The sequence below is a fragment of the Prionailurus viverrinus genome, chromosome A1 (assembly GCF_022837055.1).
Source record: "Prionailurus viverrinus isolate Anna chromosome A1, UM_Priviv_1.0, whole genome shotgun sequence".
NCBI lineage: Eukaryota > Metazoa > Chordata > Mammalia > Carnivora > Felidae > Prionailurus > Prionailurus viverrinus.
In genome coordinates this window covers 137,020,426-137,046,729 of record NC_062561.1, presented here as the reverse complement: position 1 = coordinate 137,046,729, position 26,304 = coordinate 137,020,426, and the positions used below count along the sequence as shown (strand labels likewise).

The 26,304-nt window shown below is 36.2% G+C and overlaps 1 protein-coding gene across 2 annotated transcripts in view; it reads right to left on the bottom strand.

Moving 5' to 3' along the window:
* BDP1 (B double prime 1, subunit of RNA polymerase III transcription initiation factor IIIB) overlaps positions 1-26,304 on the bottom strand; it is an 89,124-nt gene that overhangs the window by 5,295 nt on the left and 57,525 nt on the right. For both annotated transcript variants that reach the window (XM_047862993.1, XM_047862919.1), the window contains 12 exons: positions 23,110-23,146; positions 22,216-22,308; positions 20,909-21,134; positions 19,777-19,934; positions 14,914-15,064; positions 14,483-14,663; positions 11,622-11,685; positions 10,880-11,066; positions 9,688-9,892; positions 4,585-4,618; positions 3,687-3,954; positions 2,977-3,226 (listed from right to left, as the gene is read on the bottom strand). In XM_047862993.1, the coding sequence (XP_047718949.1) occupies positions 2,977-3,226; positions 3,687-3,954; positions 4,585-4,618; positions 9,688-9,892; positions 10,880-11,066; positions 11,622-11,685; positions 14,483-14,663; positions 14,914-15,064; positions 19,777-19,934; positions 20,909-21,134; positions 22,216-22,308; positions 23,110-23,146 (1,854 nt within the window). The remainder of the gene's footprint in view (positions 1-2,976; positions 3,227-3,686; positions 3,955-4,584; positions 4,619-9,687; positions 9,893-10,879; positions 11,067-11,621; positions 11,686-14,482; positions 14,664-14,913; positions 15,065-19,776; positions 19,935-20,908; positions 21,135-22,215; positions 22,309-23,109; positions 23,147-26,304) is intronic.

Sequence of the window (26,304 nt, the reverse complement as noted above, 5' to 3'; positions counted from 1 at the left end):
CGCTGATAGTGGAGAGTGCTTGGGATTCTCTTTCTCTCTGCCTGTCTCTCTGCCTCTCCCCTACCCACGCTCTCTCTCAAAATAAACATTTTAAAAAAGAGAGAGAGACTGAGGCAGAGAAGGAGTAAGCTCTTTATATACTGTTTTGCAAAGATCTTTAAGACGGACTGTTATGGTGAAAACAGCAAGGAAGAACAGTATGCTGCTATTTATGAAGCAAAAAGAAGAAAAATGTTTATATTTGTGTACACATAAAACATCTCTGGAAAAGTAAACCAACAGCTGATTAACAGCATACACTTATAAAAAGGGGAAACAAGGAAGCTAAAGGACAGATGTCAGAAACTTTGTAAACTTTTTTTGTAGATTATGAATTTGAAAACCTGTAGAATATAGTACTTATTCACAAAAAATAATAAAATAGCAATTTGAGAATTAGTCTTGCCTCACTCTATACCAAAGTCAATAACCATGAACAGAGTTCGTTTTAAAACTGATTACTGAACATTTTATACCTTGGGGAAAAACTCATACCCCCACTCACACTCTGTATCTCTCAAAAATAAATAAACGTAAAAAAAAAAAAAAACTTATGCATATTAAAAAACCTCCAAAATTTTATTTATTTTTTTTATGGTAGAAATTTAAAGTTTTATTGACAATATATTTTACTAAAAATGAAAATTGTATTTTAAAACAGGAAGTAGGGGTGCCTGGTTGACTCACTCGGCCAAGCGTCTGATTCTTGGTTTTGGCTCAGGTCATGATCTCATGAGTTTGAGCCCCACGTCGGACTCGACGCCGACAGGGCTGAGCCTTGCGATTCTCTCTCTGCCTCTCTCTCTCAAAAATAAAGTAAAAAAAAAAACCCATGAAATGGGGCACCTGGGTGGCACAGTCGGTTAAGCGTCCGACTTCAGCCAGGTCACGATCTCGCCGTCCGTGAGTTCGAGCCCCGCGTCAGGCTCTGGGCTGATGGCTCAGAGCCTGGAGCCTGCTTCCGATTCTGTGTCTCCCTCTCTCTCTGCCCCTCCCCCGTTCATGCTCTGTCTCTCTCTGTCCCAAAAATAAATAAACGTTGAAAAAAAAAAATTAAAAAAAAAAAAAAACCCATGAAGTAAATGAGAGTAATGATGATACTAACAGGGGATAAACCATATAACCTGGAGGCAGCTTGGTGCTGTTGAAGTAGTTAAAAAGTATTTCAGTAAATTCTTAACCTAATTCATGGAAGCCGTGGGACTTGGGCCCTTCTGTCACTTAACCTTCTGGGCCTGTGGGAGTAATACCATCAATATCTATCTTACAAGGATGTTTGTGTAAAAAAGAAGGTATTTGACAAGAATCTTGAGTATAGTAAGTGCTCAGTGAGTCATTACATTTTTACACATTGCTGGGTAACATGGTAGGAACCATGAACATGGTGTCCAAGTGCCTGGAGTTTAGTAAATGCTGCATCTGATGAAAGTCAGCCTTTCTGTCTGCTCCCAATGTCTTCTCTCTCCATCTGTCACGGCAGTTATTGAATGTGTGAATGTGTGTTTGCTTCCCCAGTATTTGACGTCATGTCCAGACTCTGAAGGCAGTGGCTTCCAGATAATTGGCACAGAAACCAACGAACATTCTTCCCATTAATCTGTCTAATGTTGCCGACCTTGCTGCCTTAGTAGAAAGTTACAGAAATGCAAAATGTGATTCCTCTTTATGTAAAATGTATTTAGAATTCATCATAAAAAACCTCCAAAATTTTAAAAAATAAATGAATTTGAAAAAATTACTTGAAGCAACGAGCTAAAGGTACGTGGCTTTGTTACCTAAGGATCTGACATAAACTGGTAAGCAAACCACTAAGATCCCAAAAGCTATAAATAAGCAAAAGATAGGAACAAAACAGGAAGAAAAAAAAAAAAAGAGCAAGAGAGAGAGAGAGAAAATGTAGTAAATGTATGGGAAACAACCAAGCCACTAATAACTAAAGAAATGCAAATTAAACAAATGAAATGTCATTTCCACCCTCTACCGTTACATAAATTAAGAAAAAATTTACTTTGAAGAGTAAGATCTAATGCTGGCAAGAATGTAATTTAACTGGCATAGCTACATTGCTGGTAATTATAATAACTGTTCTCCAAAGAAATTTGGCAATAATAAAGACTCATAAAATATTAGTCTCAGAAAATAATTCTAGGAAATATAAAACATTTAAAAATTTTTTAAAGATGGTTTTTATAAAAGTACTCCTTTTGAGGCTCATGCTATCCAATAGCTTTCCTGTGTTGAGTTCATAAGTAACCAACCCCAATATTCTTCCAAAGTTTTTGATACAAGTTCATGAATTTTTCCATCCCAGTAGTTGCCATATGAACAGCTTCAGAATATAGAGAAATGAAACATACAAATTCTAATGTTACCACTTCTTGAATTTTTTAAATTTTTTTTAATGTTTATTTATTTGTGAGAGAAATAAAGTGCAGGGGAGGGACAGAGAAAGAGGGGAACAGAGGATCCAAAGCAGGCTCTGTGCTGACAGCAGCAAGCCTGAAGGGGGCTCAAACACATGAACGGTGGGATCATGACCTGAGCCAAAGTCAGATGTTCAACTGACTGAGCCACCCAGCCACCACACCATTGCTTGAATTCTTATGGGTGCCAGGACATTTCCCCAAAGGCAAAAAGAATGAAACTACTGCTTTGTTTTGCTTCCACAGGTTAAAAAACTTCTTTGCATTAAAGGAATATCAGTTAAGTGTCCATTTATGACTAGCTTAATAGATCTGTACTAAAGGAGCTGTAACTTAATTCAACACCTACCTTCTTTCCCTTATAATGAGGTATGACGGGGAGGAGATGGACAAGCGATGCTCTGACATAATTTCTGACATCCAAAAGAAAATAACAATTGCCATGTTCTTCCTAGTTGAGTCTGATATCTAACCCATTCTATACAAATAATAAAATATGATAGTTATCACATACCTGAGCTGGTGAACTGCCAATATTCTCAGATTCGGTATTAACAACAACACTTGGAGATGGAAGCAGATCAGAGGACTCTTGGGTTTTTTTCTGGCTTTCATTGAGTGGATTTGATCTTTTCAAATTCTGTCTTAGTGTAGGTATAAAAGGCTTTAGGCGTTTCTTATTATAAACATGAGTAGGTTCATCAGACTCCAAACTATTCTTTGAACATATTAAAGACAAAAATCCCAGGGGTCTTCTGCCAGGTCTAGAAATGGAAATGTAAGCATATTCAAAGATATCCAGGAAGACACATTCTTAATACCAACTTCTTTCCTTTAATGCTAAAATGGCACATGTGATATACCACCTTAGTGGCATCAGCACGTCTACTAAGTGTCATTATTATTCTGATCATTATTTATTCCATCATACCAGTAGCTACCTATGCAGATTTTCTACCTAAAAGTTAGTATCAGCATCTAAAGGTAAGCTCTTGTTATACAGAATGTTGTATTTGTCTGGAGTCTTGCAAAAATGTTGACATTACTGAATTTTCTTTGACAAAACTCCTCCCCTTTACATTACTGACAGAGGAATATGTTTATAAAACATCATCCTTAGTACTAGACTTAGTCTTTATGTTATATTTGTTGTGTAGAGGTTACATTTGTCCTTTGAGAGACAGAAATGGAAAGGAGCATTTGTTAAAGAGCTTCTCATGGTACCTGGATAATGGGGTTTTTGAAGCTGCTGTGATGCTACCCATTTGTTCAGACTTTGAAGCAGCACCAGTTCCCTCTTCCTTATCAGAGACAATCATCTCATTCTGAGGTAACTGAGGTGTACTCGTTTCTGCATGCGTGTCTATTATTTCATCAAGAGACTGAGATCCTATACACTGCAAAGTTGGTTCAAGTTGCTCTTTCTGAGGTTCTGGAGTTGTATGTGTGCTTCCTGAGGTAGGGAAGGTATCTTGTCCCTTGTAAGACTCCCCTTCAAAAAACAAAGACAAATGGTAAGCATCCATCTTGAAATTTATATATCCAGTTGAACTGCAATATTTGAAGGAAAAAAATCAGGACATTCTATCATAAACCTACCCTAATAAGAGTAAGCTAAGTTATAAGTTAATATATAAGTTATCGGGACTGTTAAGAATTGTAACTGGTACAAAGCTATGGTAACAGTTTCTGTATTCAGATACAAAATAGTCATATCAACCTATTTTTACCTAGAAAAGCTTTCTCTCTGTGTGTGTGTGTGTATATATATATATATATATATATATACACATATATATATGTCTTTTCTAATCTCTGGGTAAACCTAAGGAACCATAAAAACTCCTTTATGCTCAGCTTTGTAATTCCTGAAATATAGTTGTTAAGCTTTTACAGGAAATTCTGTAGCCATATGGTTTTCTGTTATTACAGGATGAAAGTAGCTTATGTCTACGAAAGTGCCAAATCCAAGATCTCAGCTAAGAAGAAAAACTTCTAATAATAAAAGCAAAATACTTAGAGAAAGTAAGCAAGACTCTCCTTCAATTCCAAATTTGAATAGATGCATCAAAAATATCCAAAAATAACAAAATGTAATCACATTAAAATTTATTTCACTCACCTGTTTCCTCAACACTTATTTCCTCTGAACACCCCTGTTTTAAAAAAAAAATTACAAAAAAAATTGAATCCATGTATCAAGTCAGTCTTTCTATTTTTTTCTTTAATGTTTATTTTGAGACAGTGTGCATAAATGGCAGAGAGGCGGAGAGAGAAGGAGAGAGAGAATCCCAAGCAGGCTCTGCACTGTCAGCACAACGCCCACCATGGGCGTTCAATCTCACCAACCATGAGATCGTGACCTGAGTCAAAATTAAGAGTCAGATACTGAACCCCCAAGGTGCCTCCCACCCTCTTTTCTAACTAAAGAAAGCAGGTATCTCCCAGAAAGCTCGAGGGTAAAAGATGGCTTATGGAAACTCTACCAAACACTTATAAAAAAGATACTGCTCCTATTCTTTAAACTGTTTTAGAGCACAGTGAAAGAGGGAAAGTTTCCAAATGCTTTTTATAAATCAAGGCTAATATTGATTCAAATTAACCAGTACAAAAATATCAGATGAAATAGTATAAACATAATTCAGCAACACATCAAGAGACTAACATAATAATCAAGCAGAGTTTATTTCAGGAATGCAAAGATGATTCAATATATGAAATCTAATATAATTCAACAGAACTGAGGAGAAAAATACTATCATCATCTCTCTGTTTGTAGCGAAAGTGTCCAATAATATTCATACTTGGAAAAAACTTTACATTGAATAAAAAGACATTTTCTTAACACCATAAACTATAATTACTACAATTCAAAAACCAGCATCTCACTTCATAAACACTGGAAATATTCCCACTTAAGTCAGGAGTAAGAAAAATGTATCTACTATCAAGACTATTTTCTGACTTTTTTTTAAAATTATACTAGCCAATATAGTTAGAAAAGAGAAGGAAACTAAAGGTATATAAAGTAGATGAGAAGAATTAAAATTTTATTTGCAGATAATATGACTTTACTTAGAAACCCCAACAGAAACAAAAGAAAAATTACTGTATACTATGAGAGGAATTTAGTAAGCTCTCCGGATAGAAAAGAATTCAACGATAATAGCAACAAAAGATAAAATTCTTAGGTATAACCTAATAAGAAATGGAGAATTTAAATGAAGAGGAGATGAAAATACCACTAAAAGACATAAAAGAATAATTAAACAAATGAAAAGACATACCACGTTTTTGGATAAAGAAAAAAAATTCAACATCACAATTACGACATCAATTTTCCCTATCTTAAGTGGTCAAGTTAATATGATCCTAAAACAAGCATCAATAGGATTTTTTAAAGCTCTGAACAAGCTAATTATAAAATTAATATAGACTTTAAATCATCAAAATTCTAAAAGAAAACACAGGCAGCAACCTCTTTGACATTAGCCGTAGCAACTTCTTACTAGACACAATGCTATGGGCAAGGGAACAAAAACAAAAATGGACTATTGGGACCTCATCAAGATAAAAAGCTTCTGCATGAAGGAAACAATCAACAAAACTAAAAGGCAGCCTATGGAATGGGAGAAGATAATTTCAAGTAACATATCTGATAAAGTTAAAAGGTAATATGCCAGAATCTATGAAGAATATATCAAACTCAACACCCAAAAAATGAACAATCCAGTTAAGAAATGGGCAGAAGACATGAATGGAAATTTGTCCAAAGAAGACACCCAGATACCTAACAGACACATGAAATGATGCTCAATATAACTCATCATCATGGAATTACAAATCAAAACCATGACAAGATACCACCTCACACCTACCAGTAGGGCTATAATTAACAACGCAGTAAACAACAGATGTTGATGAGGTTGCAGAGAAAGGGGAACCCTCTTACACTGCTGGTGGGAATGCAAACTAGGACAGCCACTCTGGAAAACAGTGTGGAGGTTCCTCAAAAATTTAAAACTAGAACTACTGCACAAGTTAGCAAGTGTACTACTAGGTATTTACACAAAGGATACATAGAGATTCAAAGGGGTACATGCGCCCCAATATTTACAGCACCATTATCAACAATAGCCAAACTATGCAAAGAGCCCAAATGTCCATCAACTGAAGAAGTGTATTATGCTAAGCGAGATAAGTCAGAGGAAGAAAAATACTGTACAATCTCACTCATATGTAGAATTTAAAAAACAAAACAGATGAACATATGGGAAGGTAAAAACAGAGAGAGGCAAGCAAACCATAAGAGACTCTTTATGAAGAAGAACAAACAGAGGGTTGACGGAGGGAGGTTGGGGGGGGGGGATTGGCTAAATGGGAGATGGGTATTAAGGAGGGCACTTTTTGAGATGAGCACTGAGTGTTTTTTTTTTTTTTTTTTTTTTTTTTTTTTAAATTTTTTTCAACGTTTATTTATTTTTGGGACAGAGAGAGACAGAGCATGAACGGGGGAGGGGCAGAGAAAGAGGGGGAGACACAGAATCGGAAACAGGCTCCAGGCTCTGAGCCATCAGCCCAGAGCCCGACGCGGGGCTCGAACCCACGGACCGCGAGATCGTGACCTGGCTGAAGTCGGACGCTTAACCGACTGCGCCAGCCAGGTGCCCCTGAGTGTTTTATTTAAGTGACGAACCACTAAATTCTACTCCCAAAACCAGTATTACACTATACGTTAACTAAAATTTAAGTAAAATTTTGAAAAAAAACCCAAACTTTAGAATATATACACACTTGAAAAGAAATATATACAAAATTGAATATAGAATATATACAAACTTGAAAAGAAAAAATAAGAAAGTACGGGCACCTGAGTGACTCAGTCTGTTAAACCCCTGACTTTGGCTCAGCTCATAATCTCACTGCTCTTAAGTTCAAGCCCGGTGTCGGGCTCTGGGTCTCTGTGCTGACAGCTCAGAGCCCAGGGCCTGCTTGAGATTCTGTGTCTCCCTCTCTTTCTGTGTCTGTCTCTCTCTCTCTCTTTCTCTCTCTGCCCCGCCCCTGCTCGTGTGCTATCTCTCTCAAAAATAAATAAACTTAAAAAAAAAAAAAAAAAAGGGAAAGAAAAGAAAAAAATAAAGCGATGTGGGAGGAGAGGGAAACCTTCCATTTAAGACAGTAAAGCATTTAAAAACTAGAGTTTTTATATAAACAGAGTTTTATATATAAAACAGTGGGATACTGGCCCAAGAATAAATAGGTGAATCTAAAAGTAGAAGAAAAGAAAGTTTAGGAATATACACAAATACATATGGGATTTAATATGTGATAAGAATGGAATTTTAAATCAGTGGAGAAAAGATAAATTATTCAAAAAACGGTGCTGAGACAACTAGGCAGGCACCTGGGGAAAATGAAGTTGGTTTCACTCTCCCTAACACCAAAATAAATTCTAAACAAATCAGTAATATTAACTCTAAGAATTCCTACTAAGTCTCAAAGTGGACTTTCAATATCTATCTAACACAGTCCCTAGAAGCCATACATAAAAATACTGATAAATATGATTACAGAAAAATTAAAATTGTTTGCATGTCTATCTGAATGCAGTATGTGTATTCCAGAATTTACAATTATGACATTTTATAAGCAATTTTTCATTGTTAAAAAGCTGAAAACAAAGGTCAAAAAACAAAAATCATGAAAAAAAAGAAAAATCACAAATAAGTCCGAGACATTATACTGTTCTTATACAGTCACATCAACGTACATCTATCATTTTTAAATGGCATAATATAAACTGGTGGCCTGGCTTTGCACATAGCAATGTACTATGATCCTTTCCCCAAGTCATTAAATATACTTTTGAACAAAACAATGTCTGTAAGAAATGATGATAAATTGATGAAACTGGGTGACCTGTACATGGGGAGACATTATACTACCCTGTCTACCTTTTTAAATGCTTGAAAATTTTCATATTAAAAAATCAGGGGCACCTGGTTGGTTCAATCAGTAGAGCATGTGAATCTTGATCTCAGGGTTGTTAAGTCTGAGCCCCATGTTGGGTGTAAGGATGACTAGAAAATAAAATCTTAAAAAAAAAAAGAAAAATTCAACCAAAAAATGTCTGCAAGGGAAGAAAACTCAAAAAGTAGAGTCAAAAGACACACTGGGAAAAAATATTTGCAACTCATTCATGGACATACATTACACAGAGTTCCTCCAAATCTGTAGGAAAAAGATCAACAATGCAATTAAAAAATGGTGAAAGAATATAGAATCATTTCACAGAGAAAAGAATACAAATGGCTCTAAGCATATGAAACATGTTCAACCTTACTTGTAATAAGAGAAATGAAAAACATTCTGGGATACCATCTTCCACCTATCAGATATAAAAGAATACATTGCCTCTGTTGTCTGCTATCTAAGGATGATTGGTCTTCAACTGTCCCATTGAGAATATAGATTCTAAATTAACTTTTCCAAAGTGTAGCTACATAGTGAGATAAATTATCATGAGTATCAGAAACAAAAACAAGAGGGTGCCAAGAAACCTTTAACATAGTGGCTGGTGATCAAATGTGCATGGTGTCTTCAGGCTTCCCTGAGGTAGTGATGATGGAGGCTAAAGAAGTGTGTATGTCTGGCAAGGTAATGTTTCATATAGAGGAGATAATAAAACAAATGCCCTGGGATATGAAGAAGTATGATGCATTCAAGAACCTGAAAGACGGCCAATATAGTCAGAGAGTAAGGGAGAGACAAACAGAAGGTGAGGCCAGAGACAGAAATGGACCAGACAAATAGAGGGCCTTTGAGGTCCTGGGTCTTCTTCCTAAGAGCAATGGATAGCTTTAAGCATTATGATCCCGGTAGTGATGATATTACTGTAATAATTTTACACAATAGGGAACTCATTCACAGAGAAGACCTATTTTGACTCAGGTCCCACAGCTGTTAAATGGTAGAGGCAGGATCCAGATCTACAGGAGGCTTTTGGCCTTATTTTTAGCCAATGACACACAACTGGGAATGGGTTTCCTGATGAATGTCAATCAATTTTCACCTAGAACTGGTTAAAAGTGATTATCTAAAACCAGTTTTAGCTGGGTTATTTATGGTGAAAACTATTAGAACTATCTTTATTTAAAGAGTTTAAAGGAAACAAATGGATCCGTTGTAATATGGCCATCTTATGTGCTTGATAATTCTATCTTACCTCAGAGGTATAATTTTGACAATCATCTCTTGAAGTGAGTGAACTTTTTTTGGCAGGAGGAACATGGTCACTTTCATCAAGCGTACAATGAAATCTCTTCCTAGTTATAAGATCCAAATTAGCAGGAAGCTTTTCAGAATCCTCTCTTCCAGAATCAGATATACACATGGCATCCTGACCAACTGAAGTTACTGGAAAACTCATACTGCATAGGAAATGCATACATGTTAAATCAGCAAATTAGAAGTTACTTAATGAGGTTAAAGGCTCAGCTATCCTGATGACAGCTGCCAAAAAACTTTCAAGTAACTAATATTTACATGGCCAGCTCACAAAAATGTTAGTTTTGACGTCTATTCGTATTTAAAAACTCACAACTCTATAAAACTCACACATTCTCTAATACTGAATTAAATCTAAGGTACAAAAATAGTGTTTTCTTTGTCTGTAGAGTTAAAATTTCAATCTAAAATCCTTCTTCCTTTTTTTTTTAAGTAGGAGCCAGCGTGGAGCCAAATGCAGGGCTTCAACTCACAACCCTGAGATCAAGACCTGAGCTGAGATCAAAAGTCGGATGCTTAACTGACTGAGCCACCCAGGCACCCCTAAAATCCCTCTTCCAAATATGAAAGGCTTCAACATCTAATGCTACTTGACCATTAAGTGCCTTAACCAATGACCGTTAAAATACAACAATTCTATAGAAAAGAATTAACAGTATTAAAAACATACAAAAATGTCATCTCTCTGTACTATTTTTGCAACTTCTATGAACGTATTTATTTCAGAATTTAAAATATATATGCTTACAAAGTAACCACACCTTTAACAGATGGCATTTTATAACCCAAACTGCTAAATTTTTTTTAGCTTTCAAAATACTTAAGATACGAAACAAGTTTCATACAAAAGTATTACACACTTAAATGGCAGCTTTATCAGATATAAAATCAATGATATCTTCTCTAACTTATCACATAATTACTAAATAAGGACAAATACAAATAATGTTGGTGAATGGCTTATTCAGTCAATACTATCTGAGTAATAAAGCACCTTTCCTCCTAGCAAAAATAGTTTAGCTTCTGGGTGCTATATGGAAGTGCTGAATCACCATACACCTGAAACTATACTGTATGTTAAATAACGGGAATTTAAACAAAAACTTAAAACAGTTGAGGTCATTCATTACCTCACGTCACTCCTTTCTTCTGTATTCACGGACTTGATCAATATGGGCGCTGGCAGTAAAGGGTTTGGCATTAACTGGGCAGTGGTATCAGTATATTCTTCTATGGCATTGGTTGGGATTTCCACCAGAGTTAAAATGAATGCTTGTTCATCTTCACCACCTTGATGTACGTTAGCAACTAGATTGACTATCAAAGTTTAAAAGTTAGTAATGAAAAGCTGAACCATGAAACAACGGAAAATCATTAATTTATTACATTTCTAAAGTCTCAAGACAACTTATACACAAGAATAAAAAGTAAATTACACCCACAAAAATAAAAAGGAATTTCATAAAGGATAAAGATGGTTCACTATAGAGGAGATGTATAATTCTGAATTTAAAAAATTACACCTAAAATACTTCAAGTGTTTGGGACACATGGATGGCTCAGTTAAGCATCTGACTTCAGCTCTGGACATGATCTCACAGTTCGTGAGTTCAAGCCCCACATCAGACTAGCTACTGTCAGCACAGAGCCCACTTCAGATCCTCTGTGTTCCCCTCCCCCAATCATGCTCGCTCTCTCTCTCTCTCTCTCTCTCTCTCTCAAAAATAAATAAACCATTAAAAAAATACTTCATAATTTAAGGCCATTGCAGACTTAAAAACTGTTTTAGTTTTTTTCATAATCAAATGGGATATGGAAGGAAAAGCCATACTATTCAGTTTGATGATGCTTTATCAAAGCAGATTATCATACCTGTTAAATCTTGAGAACTGATTACATTCTCCTGTTGAACTTCTGGCATACTACTTGGTGTACACTAAAAAAAATTTAATTAAAATTCAAGAATGAGATCAACCAAATTTTAGTTTTAAAAAGCTTTCCAGACAATTGGATACAGGAAGAGTGACTGCTTCAAAATTCAACAACTATTTAACCATATATAATTTTCCAAATGTTTTGAAACCAGTAGTACCAGTAACTTTTGATTCCTTTAAATAAACATACATATACACAAAGAAATTCCCAGTAAATTGTTAAATATGAGAATTTCATCAAATTATTTTTGAAGCAACAGGAAAGAGAGATTCAAATCCTTCAACCTTCTCTCTTTCCCCATTATAATAGCAGCCATTGTGCTATTAGATGACATCTGAATGGAAGCAAAATGTTTCCTTGCCTCCAACACAGCTCCTTCCAATCTGTTTTCCACAAAACTGCCAACAACGTAATCTCTAAAATACAATTCTTACTCTAATTCTCTACTGCTTAAAATCTTAAAACTTAAACGTTTTGTAACCAACAATGTCAATAATTGATTCAGGTAAGCATCAATTGATACTAAAACTACTAGGTAGAAGTCTGTTGGGTGTCATATGAAAAATTACTAACGCCATGTGGAAAAGATGCTGTTATATAGAGAAATCTAGCAGGCACCATTCTAGCCAAGTAATTAGTCAACATCATCAATAATGGGACAAACTGACATTACATGTCTAATAAAGGTATACAAAAGGAAGAACACGTTACCTAGGTAATAATCATGCCAAAAAATATTTAACCTGAATCTAACAACAGGGAACAAAAACAAAAACCCCGATTGTGAATTAGCCTGGAATGTCAAATTCACAAAAGAGGAAAAAGGGCAGGAGGGCTACTCTAGATTAAAACAGAATAAGGAAGGGTGCCTGGGTGGCTCAGTCAGTTAAGCATCTGACTCTTGATTTCAGCTCAAGTCATGATCTCACGGTTATGAGATCCAGTCCCACATCAGGCTCTGCACTGACAGCATGGAGCCTGCTTGGGATTCTTTTTCTTCCTCTCCCCTGTCCCTCCTGCACATGTGCGCACAGGTGCACATGCTCTCTCAAAAAAAAAAAAAAGGATAAGGAGAGGGGTGCCTGGGAGGCTTAGTCAGTTAAGCGTCCTCCAACTCTCGATTTCAGCTCAGATCATGATCTCATAGTTCATGGATCGAACCCCATGTTTGGCTCTGTCTGCACTGACATCAAGGAGCCTACTTGGAATTCTCTGTCTTCGTCTCTCTCTGCCCCTCCCCTGCTCTATCAAAAGAAATAAATAAACACTGAAAGACAGTGAGAGAATAAGGAGAATCACAACTAAATGCAATGTGAGAGCGTTGACTGGAACTATGTATTACATATTGTTATTAAATCAATATTAGACAGTATGGTAATACTGAGTATGACAAGAGTATCATTTCTCTATAAGAAACATCCTCGTTCATATCAGATATAAGCTGCAGTATTTATGGGTGAAGTCTCACATCTGCAACTTTCAAATGGTTCAGTTTTTTAAAAGTATGTATCTATAGAGATGGAGAACAAGACAGAGAAAAAGCAAATGAAGCAAAATGTTTATAACTAATGAATCTAAGTAAAGATTCTATGTAAGAATTCTATGTAAGATCTTTGAAACTTTTCAACAAGCTTGAAATTATTTCAAAATATGAAGTAAAAACAAACATGTTGGGGGGGTAGGGAAAATCCCTTAACTTTGGATATAATCCAAACTCCTTAACAAGCCATAAAAATTTCTTTTTATGATCTGTTCCCAGGCTGCCAACCTCACTCTAACTACTTCTTCATTTATATTCCACTCATAACTAATTATAGTCCCTGAATATGACATGCTGTTTCACACCTGTTCTTTACACATGTTCCTCTCCCTTTAACTGGCTAATTTATACCTGTTCTTCTAGATCCAGGATTTTTTTTTCTTGTAAGTTTATTTATTTATTTTGAGACCAGGGGCCAGGGGGAGGGAGTGGGAGATAATCCCAAGCAGGCTCGGCACTATCAGCATGGAGCAGAATGTGGGGCTTGAACTCACAAACCACAAGATCATGACCTGAGCTGAAATCAAGAGTCAGACACTTACCAACTAAGCCACCCACGTGGTTTCTTTCAGTCCCAGCTACACATTAGAATAACAAGAACCTTTAACAGCAACAAAAAAACAAAATCCTGCAAATGCCTACACCTTATTTCCAGATACTGATTTTACTGGATTGGATTGAGGACCACTCCTTTAAGAGTCTTGTGCAACTTGCTTTCATAGCACCCATCAGAGCCTAAGCATTCACTCATATGAGTCCCATAACTTTGTCTGTCCAATATCTCACACAGCAATGAACATATAATAATATCTCAAGGAAACACCTGCAATGTATTTCTCAGACTCAGAGGCCAGCAAGCAAGAGGTAAATAGTCTGTATACAAAACACTTCCTTTTTCCAAATTTTTATGGCAAAGCTATGTATTGGCTATTTTATCTATGCTCCAAAGACTAAAAATACACTTAATAAAAAAATATATCACAATACATTCTTGCAAAGACAAAAAAACTATAGGGAAAGAAAACAGATCAGTGATCACCAAGTAGTGGGGGTGGTAAAAGGGGGTGACTAAAAAAGGGCCCTGGGAAATGTGGGGAATGATGGAACCGTTCATGTGTTTACGCAACTATATATGTTTGCCAAAACTTGCAGAAGTGCACATAAAAGGGTGAAGGTTATTCTATGTAAATTACACCTTAATTTTTTTTAAGTGGGGAACACACCCAGCCCCACCATGATATATTTTACATTCTTTTACCTCTGACACATTAAGTGTAAGCACAGTGTCTCCATTAGAGTCCTCTCTCTCTGGCTCTTTGATACAACTCTCACCGAGACCCATATCTGAACCAAGCGTATGGGGCTTTGTTTCAGAGCAAACAATTGGATCAACTGAAAATAACTGAACCTTTTGAGATTCCTCTTCTTGATCATCATTTCTGAAAGAGAAATTAGTATATATTAGATCTTCAGAGTATGTATTACAGTTTTGAATGTGAAACCAAGTGGACAACCACAGAGTAATGTTTAGAGCTAAATGAGTCAAAGATTATTTAATGGTGTCCAAATTTTTAAAATACATTTAATGCAACAGAACCCCCCCTTTTGCCAACAAATTCCTAAAGCTATAGCTAATTACTGTAGCTGAAAGAGAATATAAACAAAATTCCGGAATCTCCTCCCTCTTACCTTTCAGTTAGGTTTGCTTCTTGAGAAATAGTCATCTCTTCAATACCATGTTCACATGCCAAGATGTTCTCATTATTCAGTGCTGTTGTAAGTGATTCAAATTTTTTATCTTGTAATTCCCCCATTGCTTCAGAACCATTTTTCTCAGTTTCTTAAACAAAAAACAAACTTAAGATACAGTCCAAAACAGTACAGCTAAAACCTCCACATTAGAAATATGTTCTCTCCTCAAAGACAAATCAGTATATAGCAACTCTTCCAATTTCTCTTAATCCAAAACTTAAGCTTATTCACATGGCAGAAGAGTGATCCTGGCCAGTGAGATTTTTGAAACAGAGGATTAATGAATGCTACACTACACATTTTTCACTCGTGGTTGTCACAGCAATTTTAGGTCCACCCTATGATGACAGCAATATAATCACAAACCCACATACAAAAGAAGTTTAGAGGTGGGAACATATGAGGTCTAGCTCCACCTTGGGGGAAATGTTGGGGAGGGAGCTGCTCCACAAAGAAGAATAAAATGACTTCTATATAAAAGAGTTACGTTCAAATCCCTATCAAAATACCAACAGCATTTTTCACAAAACTAGACCAAATAATACTAAAATTTCTATGGAATCACACGACTGAATAGTCAAAGCAATCTTGAGAAAGAAAGACAAAGGTGGAGGTATCATATTCCCACATCTCAAGATATACTACAAAGCTGTAATTATCAAAATGGTATGGTCTGGCCCACACACAAAAAAGTAGATGGATGGAAGAGAACAGAGAGTCTAGAAATAAATCCACATTTATATGGTCCATTTATGACAAAGGCAGCAAGAATATACAAAGGGGAAAAGACAGTCTCTTCAATAAATGTTACTGAGAAAACTGGACAGCTGCATACAAAAGAATGAAACTGGACCACTTTCTACTATACACAAAAATAAACTCAGGATGTAGAGAAAAAGGAATCTTTGTGTACTAGTGGTGGAAATGTAAACTGATACAGGCATGATGGAAAACAGTATGGATATTGCTCTAAAAATTAAATTTAGAATTACCATATCATTCAATAAATTCCATTAGTAGGTATTCAAAGAAAATGAAAACACTAATTCAAAGGATATGTGCAGCAACTCTATGTTTACTGCAGCACTGTTTACAAAAGCCAAGATACCGAAGTAACCTAAGTGTCCATCAATACATGAACAGATAAGATGTGGCATGCACACACAACGGAATATTACACAGCCATTAAAGGACGACACGGGGGGGGGGGGGGGGGGAGGGGGGGGCGCCTGGGTGGCTCAGTTGGTTAAGTGGCCGACTTCGGCTCAGGTCATGATCTCACAGTCCGTGAGTTCGAGCCCCACATCAGGCTCTGTGCTGACAGCTCAGAGCCTGGAACCTGCTTCACATTCTGTGTCTCCCTCTCTCTCTGACCCGCCCCCCGTTCATGCTCTGTCTCTCTCTGTCTCAAAAATAAATAAACATTAAAAAAATTTAAAAAAAAAAAAAAAAAAAGGACGACACCAGGCCATCTGCGACAACGTGGACAGATCTAGAGGGTATTATGCTAAGTGAAATAAGTCAGACTGAGAGAGACAAACAACAAATGATTTCACTCATCTATGGAATCTTTAAAAAGCCAATGAATAAACAAAGAGCATAATCAGACCTATAAATACCAAGTAAAAATTGATGCCAAAGGGAAGTAGGTGGATGGGCAAAGTGGATGAAGGGGAGTGGGAGATACAGGCTTCCAATTATGGAATGAATAAATCATGGGAATAAAAGGCACAGCATAAGGAATATAATCAATGGTACTGTAATTGTACTGTATGGTGAGAGATGGTAGGTATGTTTCTGGAGAGCAGAACACGATGTACAAACTTGTTGAATCACTACGTACTATGACTGGAACTAGTGTATGTGTGTCAACCACAGTCAAAAAATTTTTAGGGCCACCTGGGTGGCTCAGTCAGTTAAGCATCCGACTTAGACTCAGGTCATGATCTCACGGTTCATGAGTTCAAGCCCCATGTCAGGCTTTGTGCTGACAGGACAGAACCTGCTTGAGATTCTGTCTCCTTTTCTCTCTGCCCCTCCCCCGCTCACGTTCTCTCTCAAAAATAAACAAACATTTAAAAAAAAATTTTTTAGGGGCCCCTGGGTGGCTCAGTCAGTTAACTGTCTGACTTCAGCTCAGGTCATGATCTCACAGTTCATGGGTTTGAGCCCTGCTTCAGGCTGTGTACTGACAGCTCAGAGCCCAGATCCTGCTTCGGATTCTGTGTCTGTTTCTCTCCCTCTCTCTGTCTCTCTGTCTCTCTCTGTCTCTCTCTCTGCTCCTCCCCCACTTGCACTCTCTCAAAAATAAACATTAAAAAAAAGTTTAATAAAACATTAAACATTTTTAAATAAAAATAAAATAAATAAATAAGTAAGGTAACCTCACCCTGCATACTGAAACAGCTTCTGGGTATTCCTGAACCCAGAGTAAGTAATGAATTAACTAACTGAACCATAGGCACTGCTGGTTGAAAGGAAATACCAAAAACCAGGAACCCCCAACAGGGAAAAGATGTTGCTAACCATCCAGATCTTCTACCTATAGGATTTTATACAATCTAGACAGCTTACTGCATGCAGTTTTTCCTGCTCTCACTAGCACCTAAAGGGGTTGGGCCTTTGGTAGGGAGGGGAGGTGGAAAAAGAAGTGGCAGTAGGATTCAACATGTACATCACAAAGTAGTAAGGCCATTAAAAAAATAAGAGCCCTATGTGACCCTATAGACAGATTTTTTTCAATACACTAATCTTTAAAAACAATGCTACCATATAAAGAACTCTTAATATTAAAAAGAGAAAAATCCCATGGGGCACCTGGGTGGCTTAGTTGGTTAAGCATCTGATTTTGGCTCAGGTCATGATCTCAGTTTGTGAGTTCGAGACCCCTATCTGGCTCTCCGCTCTCAGAGCACAGCCTACTTCAGATCCTCTCTCTATGTGCCCCTCCCCTGCTCACATTCTCTCTCTCAAAAAATAAACATTAAAAAAAAAAAAAGATTTTAAAAAGACAAATATCCCAATTTAAAAATAAGCACAGATCTGAACAGACATGTCTCTAAAAAAAAGATACATAAATAAGCACATGAAAAGATACTCAATATCCTTGGTCATCAGGTAAACACAAATCAAAACTACAATGAGATACTACTTCACGATAACTAGAATATCTAATAACAAGGGTCTGAGAGAATAGAAACTGAAACCCTCACAGAATGTTGGTGAAAATACAAAATGTTGTGGTGTGTGGCTGGCTCAGTCAGTAGAGCATGTAAGTCTTGATCTTGGGGGTTACAAGTTCAAGCCCCATGTTGGGGGTAGAGATTACTTAAAAATAAAACAAAAAATCTAAAATAAGCAAAAAAATTAAAAAATGCTGCTACCACTTTTGAAACAGTTTGGCTGTTTCTCAAAAGGTTAAACATAGAACTACCATATTATCCAGCAATTCTACTTGTAGATGTAAATCCAAGTGAAATGAAAACATATGTCCACACAAAAACTTACACATGAATGTTCTTAGCAGCATTACTTACAAGAGCCAAAAACCAGAAAACAACCCAAAAGCCCAACAACAGATAAATGAATAAACAAAATGTAATATAGCTATACAATGGAATACTTGACAAGAAAAAGAAATGAAGTATTTGATGTATACTACAACATAGATGAACTGTGAAAACATGCTAAGTAAAAGACATCAACACAAAAGACCACTTATGTGATTCCACTCATACAAAACATCAAAAATAAGCAAATCTACAGAGACAGAAAAAGATTAGTGATTGCCTAGAACTTGGGGAAATGGGAGTGCCTGCTAACGGTGATGATTACATAACTTGGTGAATATATGAAAACCACTGAATTGTACCCTTCAAAGGGTTTAACTGTATTACATAGAATTATCTCAGTAAAATTGTTTTTTTCCTAAGGGCTGAACACTATATATGATATAGTATGCTTATATTTTTATTCTTTCTGAAAGGAATATACATGTGTTTATATACATATATGTGTATGCATATGTGGATGCACGTATGTACACACACACAGCCTCACATTTAGATGCTTGTGTGTATAATACACTCCTGGAAGTCTACAAACTTAATGGCAGTTTACCACTACAAGTGAGATTAGGGGACTGGGAACCAAGGAAGAAGTTTTTTAAATTTTGTACCTTATAGACACTGTCTTATTTTTTTGCCACATTCATGTATATCTACCTTTAAAAATGTTTATGTGAATATTCCATGTGCACACATACAAAAAATGTCTGATCAAATACATACAGTTGACCCTTGAATAACATGGGGGGATTGGGGTATAAACCTCCCATGCAGTCAAAAATCCACATATTAACTACTGACTTCCAAAAAACCTAACTACTAATAGTCTACTGTTGACCAGATGCTTTATCAGTAATATAAATGGTCAATTAACATATTTTGTATATGTATTATATACCAAATTCTTACAATAAAACTAGAATAAAATATTAAGAAAATCCTAAGGAAGAGAAAATATATTTATAGTACTATACTGTTTATCAAAAAAATCCATGTATAGTAGACCTATGCAATTCAAACCTGTGTTAGTAAGGGTCATCTAAAGAGCAAATGGTAATAATTACTGAAGCCAGTTGATGGGTTTATTGGTATTTATTTTATAAGTCATTCTACTTTTTGAAACTTTTTAATAGTAAATTAAAATAATTTTAACAACCAAATATTCTACTTGAAATGTTAATGCAAATTCTCCTATAAAAGTAATTTTGTAGCTGTTTAAGGGAAACACATTTACCTGTTTGACTTTCTACTACTTCTCCTTGGCTTGCAAACAAATTGGGAACTTCCTGATGAACGCCAAACCTGCTGGTCCTTAAAGTCTTAAGATTTGGCTTAGGCTTGGCAAATCTACTTCTCATTCTCAAATTACTGGTCACATCAGAGGTTGTATTCCTAGAAAAAGAAAGATGGGAAGAGAGAAATTCATCAACTGTGTCAGAATTACCTCTCTCACCTTCTTCACTACTCTTATATAGTTACGTGCCACCTTCTCAGGTGCCACAATCTCTGTTAAGTGTTCATTTTTTAATGTTAAAGTTACTTTACTGAAAGTCTGGAGAAGGAAAGAGAATCTGGACCGTGTCTGTAAAACAGAGACTATAGTTACATAAAACTATCTCATTAAAGCTTCAAAGATGCACATATTGCATTAACTTTAATATGCAAACCATTAAGGGTCCCTGGCTGGCTCAGTCAGTAGAGCATGCAGCTCTTGATCTCAGGTCCATGAGTTCAAGCCCCACATTGGGTGTGGAGCCTACTTAAAATACATAAATAAATAGAAATATTCAAACCATTAAAGTCAAACCAGCCAATCCTCACTTTAAAGGCTGAAAAATTAGCAGTAAAATTTACACTTACACAAGTATTACTCAAAACCTATTATAAATTAATCGATAGTTGACTTAAATATATTTATTATAATAAATTTCTTCGTAATTTTTTAAAATGCTTATTTATTTTTGAGAGAGAGTGCAAGCAGGGGAGAGGCAGAGAGGGGAGACAGAGGATCCAAAGTGGGCTCTGTGCTGACAGCAGAAAGCCCGATGCAGGGCTTGAACTCACAAACCATGAGATCATGACCTGAGCTAAAGTCAGATGCTTAATCAACTGAGCCACCCCGGCACTCTTAATTTCTAGTAAAACTCAAGAGTTTAATAAAGCAAAATAGGGGCATCTGGGCTGGGTGGCTCAGTCAGTTAAGTATCCAACTCTTGATCTCAGCTCAGGTCTTGATCTCAGGAACATGAGTTCAAGCCTTGCACTGGGCTCCACACTGGGCATGAAGCCTACTTAAAAAAAAAAAAAAAAAAAAAAAAAAAAAAGAAAAAGAAAAAAAAAAGGAAAAAAAATAAAGCAAATTAAACCTGGTTGATATAGCATTTTCCTTTACTTCCTCCACTAAACCAATTTCTTCTTTAGTACTTTGCTCTTCCAATACAATCTTGTTTTCTTCTAATGGTGAAGGAGATGTACTACTGACAGGTGAAGAAAGCTCCTGACATTCACGAACAATTTTGTGATTTACATTATCTGGGCTAAAAGGAACACAGCTTTTATCCTTTGAATGAACATCAAGAAGTACACATACTCCTATTACAGAAAAGAACAGAAAATTAAAATTGACCCAATACAAGTAGATATCCAAAGAAAGTAAATCCTTCAACATTAAACAACTATAGGCTTAATAATTCTCACACACTAAAATTTTTGTGCTATTATAAGTAAAAATGAATCTTTTTGCCTTCAGTAACTACATAGCCTCAAGTAAGTTTCAAGATATTATCACCTTCATTTACAATTTTTAAAAACCTGTATTTTAGGTTCTAGAGATTTGTGACAGGCTCCAAAGCAATGCTCTATCACTGAGAAAGGAGCCATATAGGGGTGCCCGGCTGGCTCAGTCAGTAGAGCATGTGACTCTTGATCTCAGGGTCGTGATTTTGAGCCCCACGATGGGTGTACAGTTTACTTAAAAAAAAAAAAAAAAAAAAGAGACAGAGAGAGAGAATGAGCCATGTAAGAAACACAGACCAGAGAATTCTCTGATAAATATATAGTTATAGGCCCTGAATAATATATAGTAAAAATGGCAACCCACTCATGTCCAGGCACAATAATTAACAGGAAAATAATTAATGTAACTATCCATTTAATGTACTTAAAATAGAAGGTGCTTAGAGAGTAAAGACCATAGCTTCTCCATTAAGGCCAGCCTATAATATTAAAAATCTGGGTTCAAACTAACGAAACAGTCCAAACTAAATTATGTCATTGACTGTTATTGTCCCTTGATACGGTATTCCACTGTCAGGTAATTGTGAAGACTATCCAAAGCAGGAGCTCCTCTGGCTAAAGAAACCTGTATAAAGTGATCAGTGATCTCAATTAACCAATGTTTATGATGAGAAAGGTGGAGGACTCACTGGATTATTCCAGAAATACAACCTTTTTTCAATAAACCAAGTGTACTATCTTGAAATGGTGGCCACTACATCTAAATGCGCTGAGGTGGGTGCATCAATGCACACATATTACTTACTTCTGGAAAAACAACAAAATTATACCAACTTCAAATGTAGAAGTACTGACTTATTACTCAACTGTGGGTATAATTTCTTAGAAGTTGGATTTTAAAAGGTTTTTCTCAGTAGGCCTTATCTTTCATTCTTACCATCACTCTGTTCTGTACCAATCTCTGACTGCAACACTAGATCTCCCATTGTAAGTAAAGTTATAGCAGCTTCAGTGCTTCCATCATTGGTACCTTGTGAGAAAATGTAACAACATTAAAACAGAAGGATGAATCTGGAAATTTACGATTGTTTGCTTAGAAAACATTTTTAATGCAGGTGTTTATCCTCTAGCAACAAGTTTCAATATCTTCCATACCACTAATTCCTTACTAGGGTAGTATTTTATTACTACAAAAAAAAGAAATCATGCATTATTAGCTTTTATTCATTGAAAATGCCTCCCTCCCATTAAATAACTTAAGTTACCTTCGAAGAAAGTAAACCTGTGCAGATCAGAGGAAATAATACTTCTTTATTAAACATTTAACTCTTAACTCACTTCATAAAGTAATTATTCCAAGAATCCAAGTTTCTCCTGGAGATAAAACATTCAACAGTGGAAACTTTTTGTTCAACTCCCAGCAAGGACTCATTTACTAACTAATACCAATACTAGGGGTGCCTGGGCAGCTCAGTCAGTTAAGCAGCTTCCAACTCTTGATTTGGGCTCAGGTCATGATCTCACAGTTCATAAGATCGAGTCCCATGTCAGGCTCTGTACTGACAGCGTGGAGTCTGCTTGGAATTCTCTCTCTCCCTCTTTCGCTGCCCCTTCCTCACTCACACTCTCAAAATAAATAAATCACCATTTAAAAAACAAAACAAAAAAAGATTCTCTCTTCCTCTCTCTCTGTCCCTCACCCACTTGCACATGCACACTCATATGGCTCTCTCCCTCTAAAAAAAATTAAGTTAAAATTAAAAAAAAAAATTTTAAATCACCCTGCTAGTGTTAACCAGGTAGTTTTGGCAGTTTCCTTATTAACAGTTACCTGTTTCATCTTGGGTATGTTCACCTGTGGTCATTTCCTAGAAGAGGAAAAGATAAGCAATGCCTTATGTATTTTCCCAAATATATGTTCTATGTCTCAAAAAGCACTATGGTTTTACAGTTCTTCTATGCTTCTGATTACAAAGGAGAGGAAACTGTGCTTTCCCTTTATAATTATTCAGAATATTTCATCAACAGAAATAATTTAAAAGCCAAATTCTTTTGTCTCTTGCTACTTATTTTACTTTTTCTTTTTAACTTTAATCATATTCCATCTACCATGTGCATTTACTAGGCTTACTTCACTTCTTCACTTTCATAATCTTTCAACTTCAGTCATATTTGTCACTGGTTTTAATCCAATGGAAACCAAAGTCTGACGAATCTCACCAATTTTTTTTAACTAGGTGGCTTAAAACTTAAATGAATTTTAATAAATTAAAAAGTTACAAGATCTGGGCACCTGAGTGGCTCAGTTAAGCATCTGACTCTTGATTTCAGCTCAGGTCATGTTTTCACACTTCATGAGTTCAAGCCCCTTGTTGGGCTCCACACTGTCATGTGGAGCTTCCTTGTGATTCTGTCTCCATTTCTCTCTGCCTCTCCCCCACTTTCTCTTTCCCTTTCAAAATAAATAAACTTAAAAAAAAAAATAAAAAGGTTACAAGATCTATGTCCAGCATGACATCATAAGGCTCTGCTGACCCTCTCCCCAGTGAAACTGGTAAAATTTAATAAAACCAAACATTTAAAGCCTCTGGAAATGGTCGTAAAGGCAACAGAAACCTCTATTTGAGCAACTGATGAAAATAAGGTAACAAAGTAAGAGCCTGTGGTATCTCAACTAAGACTCTCTCCCCGCTCCTTCTTCCCAGCTCAATGAACCAGAGACTCCACCTCAGACATTTGCAACCAAGAAAATAAGGCTCCATTCTCCTTGCAAGTCCCAGCAGAAGGCCTTTCTTTCTAAGAGGATCAGGACTTTAGCTCCTGACCCAAGAATCTGGGGTCAGATTCATAGTAGAAAACAGAAGAATTATCTATTATGAATTTGCACATAAAAATCCTTAATAAAATACCAGCAAGCCAAATCCAGCAACATAAAATTGCATGCCATGACCAAGTAGGATGCAATTTTTGATTTGACATCCTGTTATAATGAATGTAATACATCATTATCAGTACAAAAAAAAAGCAAAAATCACATGATCATCTCCAAAGATGCATAAAAAGCATATGAAAACTGCCAACATCCTTTCCTAAGAATCCTCTCACACAAACCAAGGATAGACTGAAACTTCAATTTGATTAAAAAAAAAAAAAAAAAAAAAAACCCTATGAAAAATCCAGAGCTAACATCAAACTTGATGGTGAAAGACTGGATGCTTTCCCTTAAGACCAGGAATGAGACAAAAGTATGCGTTCTTGCCACTTTTTTGTTCAATATGTATTGGAGGTTCTAGCAAGGGAAACTAGGCAAGCAATAGAAATAAAAGATATCCAGACGGAGAAGTGTTAAGTCAAATTCTGTTTCTGAGAAAGATATGTTGAAGTCCTAAGCTGAGTACCATGAATGTAACTTTATTTGGAAACAGGGCTTTTTCAGATGTTATCAGGCTAACATGAGGTCATATTGCATTAGGGCTGGCCCTATCCAATACAACAGGTGTCTTTAGAAGAAAAGTCAGGACACACATACAGAAAGAACACCATGTGGCAATGGAGGCAGAAGTTGGAAATGTGCTGCCATAAGGCCAAGCAATGACAAGGATCTCTGGCAATTGTCAGAGGGTAGGAGAAAGGCCTGAATAGTTTTTCCCTCAGAGTCTTCAGAAGGGGGATGGTGATTCTGGAATTCTAGCCTCCAAAACTGAGAAAATAACTTTCTGTAGTTTTGAACCACCTAGTTGATAGCATTTTGTTATAGAAGCACTGAGAAACTAATACAGAATGGCAGAAGTAGAACTATCTCTATTCACATGTCATGATCTTGTAAATAGAAAATCCTAAGGAATTCACTAAAAATCTATTAGAACTAATTAGTTCAGCAAAGTTGCAAAATACAAGACCAACATACAAAAATCAATTGTATTTCTATATACACTTGCAATGAAAAACCTGAAAGTGAAATTGAGAAGACCAATCCATTCACAAGAGCCTCAGATACAACATACTTGAAAATAAATTTAACAAAGGAAGTGCAAAGTTTATACCCTGCAAACTACAAAATGCTATTGAAAGAAATCAAAGAAGATCTAAGTAAATGGGCAAATATCCATGTTCATGAATTAGAAAACTGTTAATATGGGACTAGACCCCCCAAAGTGATCCCCAGATTCAATGCAATCCCAATCACAATCTTAGATTATGTCGAGTAGAAAATAACAAGATGATTTTGGGGCGCCTGGGTGGCGCAGTCGGTTAAGCGTCCGACTTCAGCCAGGTCACGATCTCGCGGTCCGGGAGTTCGAGCCCCGCGTCAGGCTCTGGGCTGATGGCTCAGAGCCTGGAGCCTGTTTCCGATTCTGTGTCTCCCTCTCTCCCTGCCCCTCCCTCGTTCATGCTCTGTCTCTCTCTGTCCCAAAAATGAATAAACGTTGAAAAAAAAAAATTTTAGAAAATTACAAGATGATTTTAAAATTCATATGGAATTACAAGAGACCCACGATAGCTAAAACAATCCTAAAAAAAGAATAAAGTAGGATGGCTTATACTTCCTAATTCCAAAACTTACCACAAAGCAACAGTAATCAATCGAGCATCACTGGTACAAGAAGAGAAAGGAAATGGAATAGAACCAAGAATCCAGAAAAAAAATCCATACATCTACAGCCAATTGATTTTTGACAAGAATGCAAGAGAATTCAATAAAGAAAGAATGGTCTTTTCAAAGAAACAGTGTGACAACTGTATTGTCATATGCAAAGAATGAAGAACTCTAACCGCATACCATATAAAAAATTAACTCAAAATGGATTAAAGCCTTAAATGTAAAACTACAGTAAAATCTGTAAACCTATTAGAAGAAAAGTGGAGTAAATCTTCAAGATCTTGGCTTTCACAAAGATACCTTAAATATTACAACAAAAGCCTGAGCAACAAAAGAAAAAAGACATAAAACGATCTTTATCACATTTAAAAACGTTTGCACTTAAAGGGAACCATCAAGAAAATGAAAAGACAGGGGCATCTGGGT